This window comes from Tamandua tetradactyla, chromosome 7 (assembly GCF_023851605.1).
Source record: "Tamandua tetradactyla isolate mTamTet1 chromosome 7, mTamTet1.pri, whole genome shotgun sequence".
Lineage (NCBI taxonomy): Eukaryota > Metazoa > Chordata > Mammalia > Pilosa > Myrmecophagidae > Tamandua > Tamandua tetradactyla.
This window is the reverse complement of record NC_135333.1, coordinates 83,977,584-83,996,745: the sequence shown is the minus strand read 5'-3', so window position 1 is coordinate 83,996,745 and position 19,162 is coordinate 83,977,584. Positions and strand designations below refer to the sequence as shown.

The window sequence follows — 19,162 nt, the reverse complement described above, 5'->3', positions numbered from 1 at the left end:
CAATTATTATATTTGGGGCATCTCATAATCAAAAGAACAAAGAACATCAGCATTAACTAAATAAGATAAGTTATCAACTAAAAACAAACTGAAACTTGAAATAATAAAACATTATAACCGCCTGAGAACTGTTTCTGTTTTACACGCCATGAAACAAAAACCTCTCTTCTCATCAGACAGTATAAGAATTAACATTGTAAGTGGAGCACTTTGATTTGAACACAAAAAAGCCTAAGGAATTGATTTGTACTTCTTTGATCTTCATATTTCCTTCCTATGACACAACTTTAAAATCTTACCTGAGTACTATCTGTATCACGGATTCCTAATACATAAGGATTTCCTTGACATATCAATTTTGGTTTAGCTCCAGCACACAGACAAAGTTTCTTATACACATGCTGATTGCCATCATCTGTTAAAATGCACTGCAAAAACACATAACAATGAAGAGAGCAGGGGAAACTTATTTAGACAGGGTTACAATGTCACTTTAAATTAGAAATTTAAAAAGATAATAGCAAAAAATATATTAAGGCTGCCTCCTAGTGGCACACAATATGTTTTACACAATTACAATGCTAAGTAAGTATGAGAATGTATTCTCTAATCCAGTGATTCTTAATCATTTTAGGGTCATAAACTACTTTTGAGAAGCTGATAAAAACTAGACTTCCCTGGTGGAAAAAAAGGTACATTCACACAAAACTACATGAATTACATGAATGTTTAGAGAGATACTGACCTCAGGTTAAAAACTAAATTTTTAGAAATTTTAAAATTGAACATTCTGATAATCTTATATCTGAGATGGGTCTTGATAAATATTTCTGATCTCAATGGAAGTTGCTATTAGAAGATTTAGTGATTCTATTCATTTCACACCTTAATATCTATTATGAGTACAAGGAGAGGGTGTGTGGTTGAAGAGGTCACTATTTCATGTTAACCCCTGAATGAAGTGCTAAAAGCACACGATTTATATTCCTATGTCCAAAGAACAATTACTTTAATGGCAAACCAAATGTTTGTTTGGGGATTATATTTTAATATAAGTGAAAAACATGTTAACTTTTAATCTTAATATGTGCTGGCTTTAAAGTTATTTATATTACTTAATTTTTAATAACAATGATGAGGTTAAAATACCTATTATAAATACACTGTTTTTCTTCATTAATATAGAATGAAAATCTATATGTAAAACTAGTAACCTTTAGAACACAGATTTATATATATATATAGGTGCATGCCACCATGAGAGATGCAATACTTTGTTGGAATGATTTAGGGGTTAACATTTGTGCCATATGTTGAAATTACAAAACTTGGCAAATCAAAGCACAGAACTCAATGCCCATTAACACATTTGCTACTCTAATTCTTCCACTGCATAACAAATTCATAAAACCAATGATCCAACATAGCATAACCCATACAGAATTTTTCCAAGTCTTCTTTCAGATAATTTGGTTAAAATTCTATCTCAGAAATAGAATAGGTATTGACCAAATTTTAAAAATAATTCCCATTTAGCTATTGCAAGAACAAACAAACTGCACAGACAGTGAAACATTTTCATTAGCTATTGCTAAACTTTTGAAGTAATTTACTCAAGAATGTAAAGGAAGGACAAGAGAATGTAGACATGCAATTCATGTGGGACACTTTTTCAAATAGTAAAGGAATCATTCAAATGTCCTAATATATAAATTCCTTCACAATTCATTAGTATTTTAGAGTCTGCTTCAATTTGCAAAATTAATTGACATGGATATTAAATGGAGTATGTGATAACACTGTATTAGCAAATTACTCTAGATTCTGGATTCAAATTTTTTTCTCTTAATACTTAGTATTTTTCCCCACTTTTTTTTTCTTCCTTCAAATTATTTGTGTTAAATTAGAGCTATTTTAGAGAAACAACTACAAACCCTAGTTTTCATCTTGCCTAATGGTTATTTGATAATCTAGTAAAGATGGTGTCTGACAGCATGTTTTTCTAGGGTTGCCTTATTCATTATGTCCAATGGGATATTGAGTCCTTAGTTTATGGCAGAAATCTCCCTCAAATCTGGTCCATTCTTTCCAACTGCCACTGTCTTTGTCTAAGCTCAGGTCTTCTATTATCTCTGCCTTACTGCAACTGCCTTATGATCTAGTTGTTGGTCACAAGCCACTCCTTCCACCTCAGTTCATCCTCCACGCTGCTGTCAGGTATTGCTTCCCAAAACAAAATCTATTCTATCACACCTCCCCCAGTTAAAATCTCTCTACTATTTCTACATTAATTATAAAACTTAGCATGATATAAAAAGCTCTTCACAACCTTACTTATTTCTCCAAACCTGTCTGCCAATCTCCTTTATTTATCTAAAACCCAGTCCCTTAGACAGCCTCACTATTCTTTATGCTCTTTTTCTTTCCTCTGGGTCAATAAATATGTAATATCTTCTTCCTGGAATGCCCTTATCCACTTGGAGAATTCCTAATTTATCTATCTTTTAAAATACAGGTTAGATTTACCCTCCTTGGTGAACTATTCCTAAATCCCTAATATCAGATATTACCTCCTCTGTGAAGTATTCTTAAATCCCTAATTTCAGAAAACTGATATTTCAGTGACCATATGATAATGGTATATGGTATACCATATAATTATAATTATATGCACCATGTACCCCAGAGCAGGTATGTTGTTTTATTCCTCCTGTATCCTAGTACCTTACACAGTGCCCAGAGCACAATGACCACTATGTAAATGTTAATGCTAATTTGAAATAAATATGAAATAAAAAATGCCAAACCAAACTAAGTATTTATTCCTGACAAACTCACAGAAAATATAAATGTTTCTAATAATAATGGAAATCCGCTCCACTAAACTTTACATATTAGAGACTCGAATGGTTATAGTGATGGCGGTGGTGGTAGGGGCAGAGGTAGATGGGGTCAAAGGAAGGCAGACAAAGCTCACCACAATTTTAAGAATGGAAAATATCACTAAGAAAAAATCTCTTACGTGTTCATCACTCTTCAGCTGCTTTACTCCAGATTCTATAACCTTAATGTTGGGAAAGCGATTTTCTAATATGGTACTTGGTTGTTCTTCAACATCAAATTCTTCCAATATTTTAGAAACCTAAAATTAGATTAAAGAATTAAAGTGCAAATTTTGAAAGTATTTTCTTTCAAGAATCTTAATTAATAAAAATATTTTTGTTTTTATATGTTTTTATTTCACGTTCATAAAATAGGAGAGTCAGATAATTGCACTATACATGGTGTAAAGAGGACTAGACTCTGCTCCTAAGACGTGAACTCACTAATTCTGCCACTCTGGGGCAACTCATGTACATTACGAATCTTAATTTCCTAGTGGTCAAACGAGGGCTAAAACTACTTTTTACTCCATGGCTGTTCCATGATTTAGTAAAATAATTTATCTATTTCCTTATCCTTTTAAGCTTTCTCTCTCCACTAACCTTACTGTGATCTAATCTTTGGCCTCTCTCCAATCCTCTGAACCCATCAACATCCTCTTAAATTCACTTTCCTTTCTATTCAGCTAAGATTCTACTGTGGATCATTTTGTCTTTTGCTCAAACTCTTTATTACCTTGTTTTCTTGTCCCTTAACCATTAAAAGCCCCAAACCACAGATCAAACCACTGACTTTCTTTAGTCCTATACCTGGACTGCTGTAGAAGGACCACCAAACATTGGAGATTGGTATCTAACCCCAGCTGCTCCTAAAATACAGCATGGAAATCCTACTACCTGGTGCCAGCAGTTCTCAAATCTTTCAGTCTCAAACTTCTTTGCCCTCTTACAAGTTATGGAGGACCCGAGAGAGCTTTTGTTTGTATAAATTATGCCTATTAATATTTACCATATTATAAATTAAGAGAGAAATTTTAAATAAGTCACTTAAAAATAATAATAAACCCAACACTTTAAAAACATTTTTTTATTGTGAAATATATATACAAAAAAAGCAATATATTTCAAAGTACGTTGTAACAAGCGGTTACAGAACAGATTTCAGAGTTTGGTATGGGTTACAGTTCCACAATTTTAGGTTTTTCCTTCTAGCTGCTCCAAGACACTGGGGACTACAAATAATATCAACACAATGATTCAGCAGTCAAACTCATCTGTTAAATTCTATTCTCTCTGTTATAACTCCTTCTTCTCCTTTGATCCCTCTCCCAATCTTTAGGGGCATTTGTGCTATGCCCTTTCTAACTTTTTTTATGTTAGAAAAGGGTATTGACAATATGGGGTTGGGGGATGAAACTAGTTGATGTTCTTAGAGAAGTTTGTCCCTCTGCGTTTCAGGAATTATCTGGCCTAGGAACCATCTGGAGGTTATAGGTTTCTAGAAAAGTAATCTTAGTGCATGAAACTTTCGTAGAATCTCAGGAAAGAGCTCTAGGTGTTCTTTAGGGTTAAGAAGAATGGTGTCATAAATCCAATACTTTTAAAGAACATATATAATTAAAAATAGTTTATTTTCCCAATTCCCCCCCAAAAAACCAAAGAGAAGACAGGTAGTTTTACATTTTTGTAAAAATCTTTAACGTACTGCTTAACAGAAGAGAGCTGCTTCTCTGCATCTGCATTCAAACTGCTTCTACATTCTGCTTCTATAACTGTTGCAATATGTTATTTGTTTGAAATACATGAAGAAAATTCAGCCTCACATAGATACGCAATTAAGTAAAGGAATATTTTAATAACTTTTCATGCTAATACTTTACAAGTTTTGGTTTCTTAAAGATTAGTTGCAATGTGGAATTTGAAATTATATCAAAGATATTTTTTATGCTCTTAGTTTAAAATCGAGTGGTCTATCTTTAACTTTGAATGGACCTTGTAACAACACTGGTCATTTGGACAGCACTGTTTCACTGAGTCATACAGATCTTCCAAATGTTGATTCATTTCATATTAATGCAATATCAAAAAATCATGCTCATTAATATCATGAATAATCTTATCAGAAAATTCAAGAAAAGTTTTTAAGTACAGGAGGGTCACAGTGGAGAATTAGTTTTCCAAAATTCTAATTTTTGCTTGGAAGCTCTATTTTTATCGCTGGCAAGAGATATTGTCAGTTGTTCCCCTTGAAGTGACAGGCTCACTTCATTCATTATCCAAGTATGAATAGCCATAATTTATCAGTTGGCTTTTGAAGTAAAAAGGATGTTCCATGAAAAAAAAAAAATCAGTTCTCCTGTAATTTAACTGCACAACTGATTTTCCTTGAAACAACACTCTACTTGGCTCTGCAGAAGTACTTTATGTGTACTTCACATCTTATCATACAAAATATTAAAAATATGAACACTGAAGAATCAAGATTTAATAAAATTAATGCTTTTTCCAGGCTTTTTAAAAAGTGTCAGTGTGTAGTAATGAAGAACACAAAGAATCCTAGTGCAGTTTGGTAGTAGCTCTGCCTTGATTTGTGCTACAGCACCAGCAGTTTTAAAACCTCTGCTTATGTATCATCATTGCATATATCAATATAATGGAAATAGCAAATAGCATCTTAGAAAGATCTTCCATTCCCCTCAGTACTTTTCACCACTCTAATGCTCTCCAACCATATCTCACCATTTTCTTTCTTAGCAAGTGACCTTTCTTCTAAGTTCAGAAACGACTAAGAAATCCTACTATTTCCTTTTCTGCTGTGGTCCACCTTCCTGGACCATTTATTCTCTCTCACTTTTTCAAGGTGAATTCATTAATCTATGCTCCATAGCCTATCATCTTTCACCTCTGCAAGACTCCTGCTTTAGTATATGCATCTTACTTTCCTGTATCTTCACCCTACTCTCCTGGTTTCTTAATTTCATCAGGTAAACATAAACAAGTTTTTTCCATCTTAAAGTAATAAAACCCTCCTTTAATGTTAGAAGCATGTCTTCACTTGCTGCCACCCTATTTTTCCTCTCTTCACAGTCATGTTTCAAGAGAGATAGATTTTAATGTTCAATGTCATTTTATAGTTACTTCCCATTAATTTCTAAAAATAGTAGTTTTTCTCAAAGTCACTATGACTCTCTAGAAATAGGCACTTTTGAGTCATTACTGTGCCTGATTATTACAGAAGTTCTGACATGACTGACCACTCCTTTTAATTGAAATTTTTACTTTCTCTGGCTTGAGGGAAACTGTTCTCTCAATTTTCCTTCCAGAGCCAAGACTATAAAGGCAACCACTTTCATGTTATTCTTTCTCATTGACCATCCCACAAGACCTATTATGCTTTTTTCCTGACCATCTCACAAGACAGCATAACTGGGTCACTCTTCTCACTGTATTAACTCTTCCTGAAAAACTGCATCCCATGCCCATCGCTTCAGCTAACCCTGATACAATGATGAATGCTAAATTAATATTTCCAACTCAGTCTTCTCACCTGTTCAAAATGCTCTAGCAGTTTTCCCCACCTAAATTTAGATAAAATGCAATTCCACAGCATTGTATACAGCCCTGTCATGATCAGGTGGTTCCTGCTTACTGGTTCAGTCACGCACTTTATACTCCTACAATGCTGAAATGGTACCCATGTAAGCATATTTATGTAGTCATACAATTCCATGCCCCTTGGCACATATCGTTAAGCCTTTTTCTGGGATGCCTGCCTTCACCCAACTTCTTATGAACATGGTATACACCTACTTATTCATTAAGTTTCAGCTTCAGTGCAACCTCTTTGTAAAGCCTTCCTTGATTCTCAAAGGTAGACTCTGACCCCCATACATCAACATGTATACGTGTAAAAATAAATATATACACATTGTAATATGACCTCATTTTATTTTTTACCTCTTTGTGGATAATTATCACATGGTATTATAATTATTTCTTTGCATATCTATCACCCCAATAGAAACTAGTTATTCTGATAAAGAACTACTCATTAATCATGAGGACCCTAGATCCAAAGTGCCTGGATTCAAAACTGGTTGTATGACCCTAGGAATCTATCTAACCTTACTCTGACTCATTTACCTCAACTGTAACTGGAGATAAAATTTACCTCAAAGGGCTAGTTAAGGATTAAATGAATTAATATATTGTATAATGTTATTTCAAATCACTTTCACTTCTCTGTTTCACACCTCACATCTCTGTTAAGTAAAGCATTTTCTAATTATTATTCTAATAGTACAGTTGAAGCAACCCAGATACACAGATTTGCTGAGGCTATATAGCCAGCAAGTAACAGAATCAGGCTTAGAACCCAGGTTTAAAATACTTGGAAAATCTGAACTCTAGGATCATCATCCCAAATTAAAATTTCTGGAAAGACAATTACAAGACTTACCTATACTTCCTTCTCCTACAGAATAGCTCCTAGCATGTAAATGAATATTTACTTTTCTTGTTTAGAGATTAATCGCCATAATTTCTTTTCTCATTATTCCAAACCCATAACTCTTCAGGCTATACCTAGTTACTAAAATATCTTATGCATCTCTAGGGAAGTTCTGAAGTGTCAACAGAGTATATGATACTATATGTATGTACACACACAAATATATATATACACATATATACATATATATATATGGTCCTATTTAGTTTTGATAGCACTTTTTTTCACTAGATTCTCATTGGAAATTTTCTGAGAAGTAATGAACTATATGGATTGTGAGGGAAGAAAAGATGGGGGAGAAAAGAACAAATTCAGAATCATTCTGGGTACTTTTGTTTTTTGATTTAAATAATTCTAAACTTCAAGCTTTGTTTAAATATGGCTATCAAAAGAACACCTATAATTTTAAGCAATTAAAACACTACAATTACACCCTATTTGATAAGCAAATTATTTCAAATTTTAAAAACTAATATTAAGAAAAGTCATACAAAGGTTCTTACCTGCTTGAAATTTGTAACAGCCTTAATGACAGGAGATGCTGTTAACAGGAGAATATCTTCTGATGGAAACTGAACAGCCAACTTATTTTAAAAAAGGTGAAAAATATAAGTGAGTTTTGGTGGTATATTTGGCATGGGGGTAAAGTTGAGATAATGCAATTTTATTAATACTATAAATCTAGGAAAATAAAAGCTCACTGTTCCTCATTAATAAGTCTCCACTATCCTGAGTCTCATTTATATTTATGGGGCTGTAGTGAGTAACGTCAAACACGGTTATTGGTAAAATGAATAATAGAGGAGATATAATAATACCTCCTTGAACAAGAAAAGTGATATAAAGCGATATCCTTTATTTATGTAAACTTATTTTACATACTAATTTAAAGCTCTCATGCAGAGAATTAGAATAAACTACTTTTCTAATTAACAGTTAAAGTCACCCCTATTGGGGTTTCCACCGACCAAGATATCAGCATAAGACACTCCAGGGTGTCATTCCCCCACAGAATCGTTGAGTAACTAGCAAAAACTGGCAGACCCATCTTCCTTACAATTCCAGAAAACAGTTAAAGGGCTGCAGGAACTGGGTGAGTGCCAAATCAAGGAAACACCCCTTAAAAACAAGAGAAGATTCCTTTGCCCTTGCTGGCCCCATCCCAATCCCTACCCTGGTTCGGTGTGGAGTTGGCCTGCACTTCCAGTGTAGTTCCCTAGCCCCATTCCACAGGGAGCAGAGTAAACCTTATAAAAATAGTGGGGTACTCACATGCAGTGCCAGCCTACTGGGCAGTAAGCTTAAAGATTGGATCAGGATCTTCCTCTCTGGCTTGACCCCTCCCCACCCCAGAACCTGCTATGCAGGCAGAAGAAACTGGTGCAAGAAACAACTGAGTCCAAGCAGTCTGGACCATATGATTACCTGCTTTAAGACACATACTAAGGCAGCAGGGAAGGAGAAATGTCCATTTTACAAGGAGTAGAGGGAACATTCTGTATTTCTGTAAAAGGGGGAAGGTCCAAGGCCATGTTCCAGGAAGGAGAACAAGTGCAGGAGAAGATACAGGCTCAGAAAAGTATCCTATACTTCACTTTAACTGGAGGCTGATCTTTATAGGAGGGTTAAATCATGAAGGAAAGTACTACCCAATCCAATTTCACTTGCTGAGACTGTGAAAGGTGTCTATTTTTTGTTTTTATTAGATCTTGACACTCATGGAAATCTCTGTCTTATCACTAGCTGGATACAAACATAAATCCCAAAGTTAACACATTAAAATATTAAAATCTTCAATGTGCTATAAAAAATTACAAGATAAAGAAGCAGGAAATGATGGCCTATCCAACAGAACAAGATACAAATCCAGAAATCAACAATGAAGAAGACTACACTTTTGACATACTGAGATACTGAGCAACGGCTTTTTTTTCAACTGAGAAATCTTCACACACATACATTGTATACATGATGTACAATCAATGGCTCACAATATCATCACATAGTTGGGTATTCATTACCATGATCATTTTTTAGAACATTTGAATCACTCCAGAAAAAGAAATAAAAATGAAAAAAAAACAAAAACAAACTTGATACATACCATACACCTTACACCTCCCTTTCATTGGCCACTGGTGTTTCTGTCCACCCAATTTATTTTACTCTTTGTCTCCCCTATTATTTATTTATTTTTATCCATATTTTTTACTCATCTGTCCATACCCTGGATATAAGGAGCACCAGACACAAGTGTACAGACACCAGTCACAATCACACAGTCACACTGTAAATGTTATATTTTTATACAATCATCTTCAAGAATCTAGGCAACTGGAACACAGCTTAACAGTTTCAGGTACTTCCATCTAGCCACTCCAATACACCATAAACTAAAAAGGGATATGTATATAGCATAAAAATAACCTCCAGGATAACCTCTCGATTTTGCTTGAAATCTGTCAGCCACTGAAACTTTATTTTGTCTCATTTCTCTCCTCCCCTTTCTGGTCAAGAAATGAACAATGACTGTTTAAATATGATCCTCAATATGCTCAAGGAGATAAAGAAAACACAGAGAAAGAACTAAGAACATCAGGAAAACAACAAAGGAACAATATGAGACTCTCAATAAAGAGAAAGAAATTTATAAAAAGGAGCCAAATAGAAATATCGGAATTTAAGACCACAATAACAAATGAAGAATACCCTACGAGGTTTCAACAGCAGATTGCAGTTGGCAGAATAATCACTGTACTGAAAGACAAGACAATTGAAATGTTTCAGACCGAGGAACAGAAATAAAAGAATGAAAAAAAGTGAGCAGAACCTAAAAGAACTGTGGTACACCATCAAGCATACCAATATATGCATCAGGGGAATCCCAGAAGAAAAAGAAAGAGAAAGGGGGAGAAGGAATATTCAAAGGAATAATGGTAGGAAGTTTCCCAAATTTAACAAAGGACATGAATATATACACTCAAGACTCTCAATGAACGCTAAATAGGATAAGCTTGAAGAGAACCATGTAGACACATAGCAGTCAAATCGTCCAGAGCCAAGGATAAGGAGAGTGTTCTGAAGGCTGCAAGGGAAAAGCAATGTATTAGGTACAAGGGAGTCCCCAAAAGATTAAGTGATTTCATATCAGAAACCATGGAGGCAAGAAGGCAGAGGTACAAAATATGCAAACCAAAAATTTTGTATCTGCTGAGACTTTCTTAAAAAATTGTGAGGGAAAGACAAAAACATTTCCAAAAAAACAAAAGCTGAAGGAGTTTATCATCACTACCTGCTATGCAGGAAATGCTAAAAAAGGGGAGTTCTTCAGACTAAAGGAAAGGACACAGGACAAAGGCTCAAAATACCATAAAAAAATAAAGTCCTCGAATAAGGTAACCATAAAGGTAATTATAAATGCCAGAACTTTATATTATACTTTTTAGTATATAAATTCACTTTTTACTCCTTACAGGTTCTAAACTGTAAATATATAAAAAGTAATGATAAATCTATGGTTTTAGACAATGTATAAAGATACACTTGTAACAAGTATAACAAAAGGATGGGGGAAAGAGGGGTATATTAACAGTATTTGTGTATGTCATTGTAACTGAATCAGTATTGTGACTGTTATAGATTTAGGATGGTAAATTTATGTCCCATTGTAACGACAAGAAAATATATGAAAAATATATAAGAAAGAAAATGAGACCCTTCTCAAAATGTTACACTACCAAAAAACCAAATAAATATGAAAGAAGGCATTAATGGAAGGATTCAGGTCAAAAAGGGTAAAAAACTTACAAAAAAACAAATAGTATGGGAATCCTAGAAGGAAAAGAAAGAGTTTAGTCTTAAATTAAACTCTCCAGTCAAAAGGCAGCTATCAGCGGACTGATTTAAAAGGCATGCCTACTATATGCTACTATATGCTCTTTTCAAGAGACCAACCTTAAATTAGATTCAGGAAGGCTGAAAGTGGATAAATGAAAGAAAATATACCATGCAAATAGTAAACAAAAAGACAGCTGGGGTAGCTATGTTAACATTCAACAAAATAGACTTTAAATAAAAACTGTTACAAGGTCAAAGAATGTCATTATATACTAATATAGGGATCAATTCAAAAAGACATCATCATTAATTTACTGTACCGTATATAAAGCAAATACTGAGAGATCTGAAGGAAGAAATAAATGGTTCTACATTAATACTAAGAGAATTCCATATACCACCTTCAATAATGGCTAGAACATCTTATCAAAAGATCAATCAGGAACCGGAAGACTTGAATAATACAATAAACCAACAAGATCTAACAGATAGTACTTCATTCAACAGCAGCAGAACACATATTCTTCACTAGTGTACATGGGTCATTCTCCAGGACAGATCATGTGTTAGGTTATAAAACAAGTCTCAATAAATTTTAAAATACTGAAATCATACCATGTATCTTATTTGACCGAAATGGAGTGAAGTTAGAAATCAATAACAGAGAGAGAACTAGAATATCTAGAATATGTGAGAATTAAACAGATTCTTAAACAACCAATGGGTCAAGAAAGAAATCACAACATACATTAGGAAATATCTTGAAGTGAAAATACAACTGACTAGAACTTACAGGATCCAGTGAAGGCAGTGCTGATAGGAAAATTTATAGCCTAATGTTTATATTACCAAAGAAAAATGTCAAATCAGAGACCTAACCTCACAACTGGAGGATTCAGAAAAAGAAAACTAAATCCAAAGTAAGAAGGAAGGAAATAAAAAAGATTTGAGAAAAATGAAACAGAGAATAAAAACCAATGGAGAGAATTAACAAAACCAAAAGTTGCTTTTTGAAAAGATCAATAACACTGGCAAAACTTTAGCTAAACTTACAAACACAAAAATGAGAGGATACAAATAACTAAAATTAGAAATGAAAGGGGGGGAGGCATTACTACCAACCTCACAGAAATAAAAAGGAGATACTACAGATACTATATATGACTGGATGCCAACAAATTAGATAACCAAGATGAAATGGACAAACTACCTGCACTGCCACAAGAAGAAACACAAGATCTCAACAGACCAATAAGAAATAGAGAGACTGAATCAGTTATCCAAAATCTCCCAACAAAGAAATGACCATGACCAGTGGCTTCACTGATAAATTTTATCAAACATTCTAAGAAGATTTAATATCAATTTCCTCAAACTCTTCCAAAAAACTTATAAAAGGGAATTCCTAACTCATTCTATGAGGCCAATATCATCCTAATACCAAACTAGATGAAGATACCACAAGAAAACATTTCAGACCAATATTCTTTATGAATATAAATGGAAAATTCTCAGTATGCACAACGATTTCAACAGCACATTCAATGAATTATACACCATAATCAAGTGGGATTCATTCCAAGTATCCAAGGGTGGTTTAACACACACAAAAAATAAATTAAGGTAATATACTATATCAATAGAATTAAGGAGAAAAACTACATGATCATCTGAATTGATGAGTAAAGGAATTTGATAAAATCCAGCATTCTTGATGCAAGCATTCAGAATATCAGGAATAGAAGGAAACTTCCTCAACATGACAGAGGGCATATATGAAAAACCCAATATTAACATCATACTCAATAGTGAAAGATAGAAAGCTTCTCCTCTTAGATGAAGAATAAGACAAAGATGCCCATGGTATTTTCAACATTGTACTGGAAGTTCTAGCCAGAACAGTTAGGCAAGAAAAAGAAATAAAAGACACTCAAATCAGATACAAAGAAGTAAAACTTTACTATTTGCAGATGACATGATCCTATAGGTAGAAAATCTGGAAACATCCATAACATCCACATTCAGCAGAATGGTAGGGTAGAAAATCAACAACTCAATAATCTGTTGAGTGAAGCATTGAATGAAGTACCTATCTGTTAGATCTTGTCGGTTTATTGTATTTTATACATTGGTAATGAATAATTTAAAGAGGAAATTGGGGTTAAAAATCCATTTACAACACAACTAAAAGAATCAAATACCTAGGATGTAAAAGACTTGTACATGGAAAGTACCTGCATGTGGAAAACTAAAAGACAGTGCTAAAAGAATTTAAAGACCTACATAAATGGAAGGACATTCTGTGTTCATGGACTGTAAAACTAAATATTATTCAGACATCAATTTTATCCAGAGTCACTTACAGATTCAAGGCAATCTCAATTGAAATTCCAACTGCCTCTGCAAAAATGGAAAAGCCAATCATTAAGCTTATATGGAAGGATGAGGAGCACTGAACAGCCAAAACCACCTAGAAAAAGAACAAAGTTGGAGGTTTCCTACTTTCTGACATTAAAACTTTTTACGAAGTCAATAATCAAAACAGCATGGTACTGGCACAAGGACAGACACACAAATTAGTGGAACTGAATTAAGAATGCAGAAATAAACCCTCATACCTATGGCCAATTGGCTTTTGACAAGGATGCCAAGTCTATTAAATGGGGTAAGACAAATGAAAACTAGATATCCACATGCAAAACAAGGAAGGTGGACCTCTATCTGATACCCTATACAAAATTTAACTCGAAATGGATCAAGGATCTAAGCATAAGTATGAAAACTGTAATATTCCTAAAAGAAAACACAGACTAGCATCTTCTGAGCCTTTACTCAGACAATGGTTTCTTAGACTTGATACCAAAGTCATGGACAATGAAAGGAAAAAACAGAAAAGTGGGACTTCACTAAAATAAAAGCTTTTGTGCATCAAAGTACTTTATTATGAAAATATAGTCAATCTACAAAATGGGAGAAAATATTTGGAAACTGCCTATTTGATAAGGGTTTAATGTCCAGAATATAAAAAGAAATGTACAACTCAACTCAAAAAGTCTAACAACTGAATTAAAAATGGTCAAAAGATTTGAATATACATTTCTATAAAGAGGATATACAAATAGCCAAAAAGCACATGAAAAGATGGTTAATGCCATCTGCCATTAGGGAAATATAAACCAAAACTACCACGAAATACCATTTCATACACACTAGAATGGCTACTATTAAAAAAATGAAAAATAACAAGTGTCATTATAGAGGATGTGGAGAAATAGAAACAGTTGTTAATTTTTGGTAGGAATGTAAAATGGTGCAGCTGCTGTGGAAAAGTTTGGCCGTTAATCAGAGAGAAGAACCCCATGATTTAGCAATCCTACTTCTAGGTACATACCCCCAAAGAAGTGAAAGCAGGCACTAGAACAAATGTTTGTACACCAATGTCCATAGCAGCATTATTAACAGTTGCCAAAAAAGGAAAGTAACCAACTGTCCATCAATATTATGGATGTAATTAACACCACCAAATTACATATTTGAATGTGGTTAAAAGGAGAAATTTTAGGTTGTATCTTTAACCAGAATAATTAAAAAAAAAAAAAAAAAAACCATGGGGCTGAACAACACAAATATGAACCCTATTGTAAGCTATGGACTCACTAATAGTATAATTTTAAAATTCTGGTTTCAATAGTTTGTTACAGTAGTTTGTTACTGATGCAGTGTGAAAAATAGGGAAAATGGCATGTGGGAGGGAGAGTATATGAGAACATCATATTTTCTTTAAAAGTACAATTCCTGTAATTTTTAAAAATTTCTCCAATTAAAAAAAATCCACCCCCAATAAAAAGAAAAGGGTTTGGTCTAGTTCCTGATGGGGTGTATATTATTTTTCATACCACAGTTTATAAATTGTAAGTGTGACTTCCCAATTAGTTGTCATAACCGGGCAAAAATTTAAGAGAAAAAAAAAAACTGAAAAAGTTCAATTAAAATACAAAAAATGGTAAGGAAAAAAAAATCCGCTCCCATTCATTTAAAAATAAAATTTAGGGGTGTGTGTGTGTGCAGGTAATTCAGTGGTAGAATTCTCGCCTGCCATGCAGCAGACTCAGCTTTGATTCCTGGCCTATGCACTTCCTAAAAACAAACAAACAAGCAAAATAAAAATGAAACAAACGGTGCTGAAATAACGGGATACTCACATGGAAAAAGAATGAAATGTGACCCTGCCATACAGTATACAAAAAAAAGGGCAAGGATATTTGTATTTGCCTTGAGTGGGATGAAATTACAGCTAACTCTCCATAACACATTCTTAAACTAAGAGCCTGAATTTTTTCAAGTGCTTTGGCACTCCTATTCCACCTCTCCCAACTGCCTGACCAATATATATTCTGGAGAGAAAAGGCCATTTTAATGTTAGCTTTAAAAAAAATTCAGAGTCACAACCTGCAATTACTGCTTCTTCAGCCTTCTCTATCTACAACCTGTCTCATTCCCACTTTAAACTTCTTGAGAGCATTTTCCCACCTCACTGTGTATCAACACCACTAACCTAAAACTGAGCATGCTCAAATCACCTATACACTCTTAATTCTTTTTAGTGTCCTATTATTTAAGCTCTGTATTTTTCGTCAAGGTTATCACTCTCTTCATCTTGGATCCTTTCCTTTATATATTCTGTAATTTATCTCTCTCCTTTCTGTCTCCATGGCTAGATCAGGCCCTCAAAACTTTTTTCTACTACTGAACTCATCTTCAAATTGGCCTTCCAGGCTCATATATTAACCAGCTACCGCAACCCAAATCAACTTTAACCAGTTATCTTTGAAAATGTTTTATTTAATCATGTCACTCCACTGCTCAAAATCATTTGACTACATATACATTCTCAGCAACGTATAAGACCCTTTATGATCTTGTCTCTGACCACCTTTCCAGCTTTATGCTTGGTAACTTTAACCAAGCATAATGTATTTCAAGGTTTGCTACTCCAGGATGGTACCATTCTTACCCATCTGAGATTATACTGTTACTTCCGCTGGTAATGTCTCTTTTTTTTTCCTACCTGGTGAACTTTTACTAGTTTTTCTATATCGGAATAAAATGATGCCTCCTTCGTCTTCCCTAAGCCACTCCCTACCAACCACACAGGCACCTCAACAAAGCAGTTAACACAAAGATGAAATGATTTCTTGACATATGTTCCTTCCACTAGACTTTCAATTGAGGAGGCACACTTTAGTTATATTTAACTACCCAGCCTTTAGAATACTGCCTGGATTATAGGGTGTTTACTTGGTGAAAAAATGGAAACTATACATCCAAAGACTAAAAGAAAAAAGACACTGGACTTGCTGGCGCTATTTCTTATGACCTCAGCGACTACTAATGTTTATATCAACAAAATAATCTAATCTTTTATAGAAATATAATATACATATATTCTGTAGCCGTGTATGTATAAATAATCTGATTACGATTATAATCAGAAAAAACATTCCCCTTTTGTTGTTTTGCAAAACATCAGTAGAGATGAAATCCCTATCTCGGAAGTTCCAACTATAAGAAACTTACATAAGCACTCCATTACCAAGTACTTACAATGCAATAAGGACTTGGCAGCGCTCTAGAAGTTGAATTAAATCATCTAAGTTAATTAAGAAAGGTGGCTGAATTTCTGTTCCAAGTTCTTGTTAGTTATAAGAACTCCTGACTGCTCTAGGACCAGGACCTGGTTCAGCCGGCATTGTTTTCCCCACTAACAATCTGGCCCCCACTCTTCCTCCCCGAGGCTGAGACAAAGTCTAAGGTACTTAAGACATCTGAAGAACACACGCGATTTCTAAAATCGGAGAAGCAAGGAGTGCCGGAAAGTGACCAAGCGAAAGAGGGAATAGTTAGGAGGACAAGGGGAGGGGGCGCGGGAGAGGCCTCCACGACCACCGATATCCTGTAAATAAGCCGAGCAGCCTGCGCGCCTGCCCTACCTGCTCCGCACAGGTAACGCCCGCGATGCCGCCACCGACCACCACGAACTTCCCCGCCTTCGGGAGAGGGCGCGCTACCTCCATCCTCTCGGACTTAACAGAGGTTTACGGAATACCAGCAGGAGCCGCCAGTTCGCGTCTGCAAAAGGAAACCACTGCAGCACGTCACTTCCGGTCTTGGGGCCGGGGAATTCACGTACGGGTGCCTAAGAGCTCATATTTAGTCTCCTCGCTTGGCGTCCCAGCTGCGGTTCTGAAGCGTAGAGGAGTTTCTTTCTTGGGTTTGAGTTATTTTGCTACACTCAAATGCGTAGTTTTTCCAAGTAAGTTTGAAGAAGAGAAGACAAAACAAAGTAAAGAACGTGGGATGTCAAGAGAGGTTTGGTAAATTGACTGTGTAAAGACAGAACAAGTGTTGTCTCAGGGCAGAACGTAAAATAAATGGGTTGCTCTGAAGTTCGCACTGCTTGTTCCTGAGATAAAGTCAACACAGGCTCAGATCTTAAACTCTGAGTGGTAGAAGGAGCCTTCAGGATCGTCGTCCTAGCCTATCCTGGTTATTTTGTAGAAGAGGAAATTGAACCTTCTAAAAACCACTCTTTCGCCACCCTTCACGTAACAATATAAAAATTTTTATTTGAGCAAGCCCAAACGATCTTCATTTTCAATGCAAAGCAAAACCATAGAGTTGTTCGCTGACAAGTTGACATTCACTTATCTCAGCGAAAATTTCCAATAGCAAATAGAATTGCTTGCTGTTCATAAAACAAGTCAAATTTCCTCCAAAGTTACCAATAACTACATTCGAGACCTGAATGAAAAATTTCCAATCTTAATTTTGTTGTTAATATCTCTTTTGTGGTGTTCATTTGTTTTCAGAAATGACTAAGACATTATTTACTATTTTTGCTATATTTACTATGTTTACTCTTCACATTATATCACTATTTACGTTCCCAAATAGTTGTGTTCTAATATTACAAAGGTTCTACTTTAAATGACTCATTCCAAAGCTGGTAATCACCAATGTCTCTTTGGTTCTTTAAACTCTGAGAATATCTATTCAAAATAAATAGGAAATTCTACTACATACCTAATTACAGATATTTACTGATATTCATAATAACCAAACTTCAATTAATTTAGGCAGTTCAATACATGATTCTAGTTCCTGTTAATAGTTTAGACAACCAAATAAAGCATTTCAAGAAGGACTTTGTACTTTAAACCTATTTAGATCTAGTCTTAAACTTCTAATTGTCACATGCTTCTGTTCCTTCCAGATTGAATCACATTTGCAACTCCTATTTTCTCTCTTTTCTGGGCATTTGCTTATATCTTTCTTATAATATTCTTAGCAAACTATTTTTTCTAGCTGACCTTTGTTTTCAAGCAGGCATTCATTTCCCCTAGGAAGTTTTATCTGATGCCCTTTACTGAGGTAGGTGTCTTCCCTTTGTTTTCCAGTAGCAGTTTGTCACCACTGAAGTTAGGATTCTCACCTTCCTGTAACTATTATCCAACTATGCCTCTCTACCCCACCCAACTGTTGTGGCTGAATTATACCTCAGAAAAACATGTTCTTAATCCATTCCTGTAGTTATGAACTGGTTAACAGGATCTTTTGTAGATGTTATTTATGGTTAAGGTGTGGCCAGTTGAAACAGGATGTATCTTAATCTTATTACTGGAGGCTTTATAGAGAAAGCCATGGGAAGAAAACAGAAACTGGCATTAGAACTGGGAGAGAAAGAAGAGGATGCAGCCATGTGCATTGCCCATGTGACAGAAAAGCGAAGGAACAAGCATTACTAGTAGCCAGACTGAGAAAACCAGTCTTCAGATAGAAAGCATTGCTCTGTTTTCTCCTCAATTTTGCACTTCTCGCAGCCTCAAAACTGTAAACCAATAACTTCCTGTTGTTAAAGCCAATGCATTACATG

The 19,162-nt window shown here is 34.8% G+C and overlaps 1 protein-coding gene across 1 annotated transcript in view; it reads right to left on the bottom strand.

Moving 5' to 3' along the window:
• Window positions 1–17,377, bottom strand: part of PYROXD1 (pyridine nucleotide-disulphide oxidoreductase domain 1) — a 50,363-nt gene extending 32,986 nt beyond the window's left edge. The window contains exons 1-4 of the mRNA XM_077170247.1: window positions 17,220–17,377; window positions 7,896–7,976; window positions 3,023–3,142; window positions 300–428 (exon numbers count right to left, since the gene is read on the bottom strand). Coding sequence (XP_077026362.1) covers window positions 300–428; window positions 3,023–3,142; window positions 7,896–7,976; window positions 17,220–17,303 — 414 coding nt within the window. The 5' untranslated portion in view covers window positions 17,304–17,377. The remainder of the gene's footprint in view (window positions 1–299; window positions 429–3,022; window positions 3,143–7,895; window positions 7,977–17,219) is intronic.
• Window positions 17,378–19,162: the final 1,785 nt, after the last annotated feature.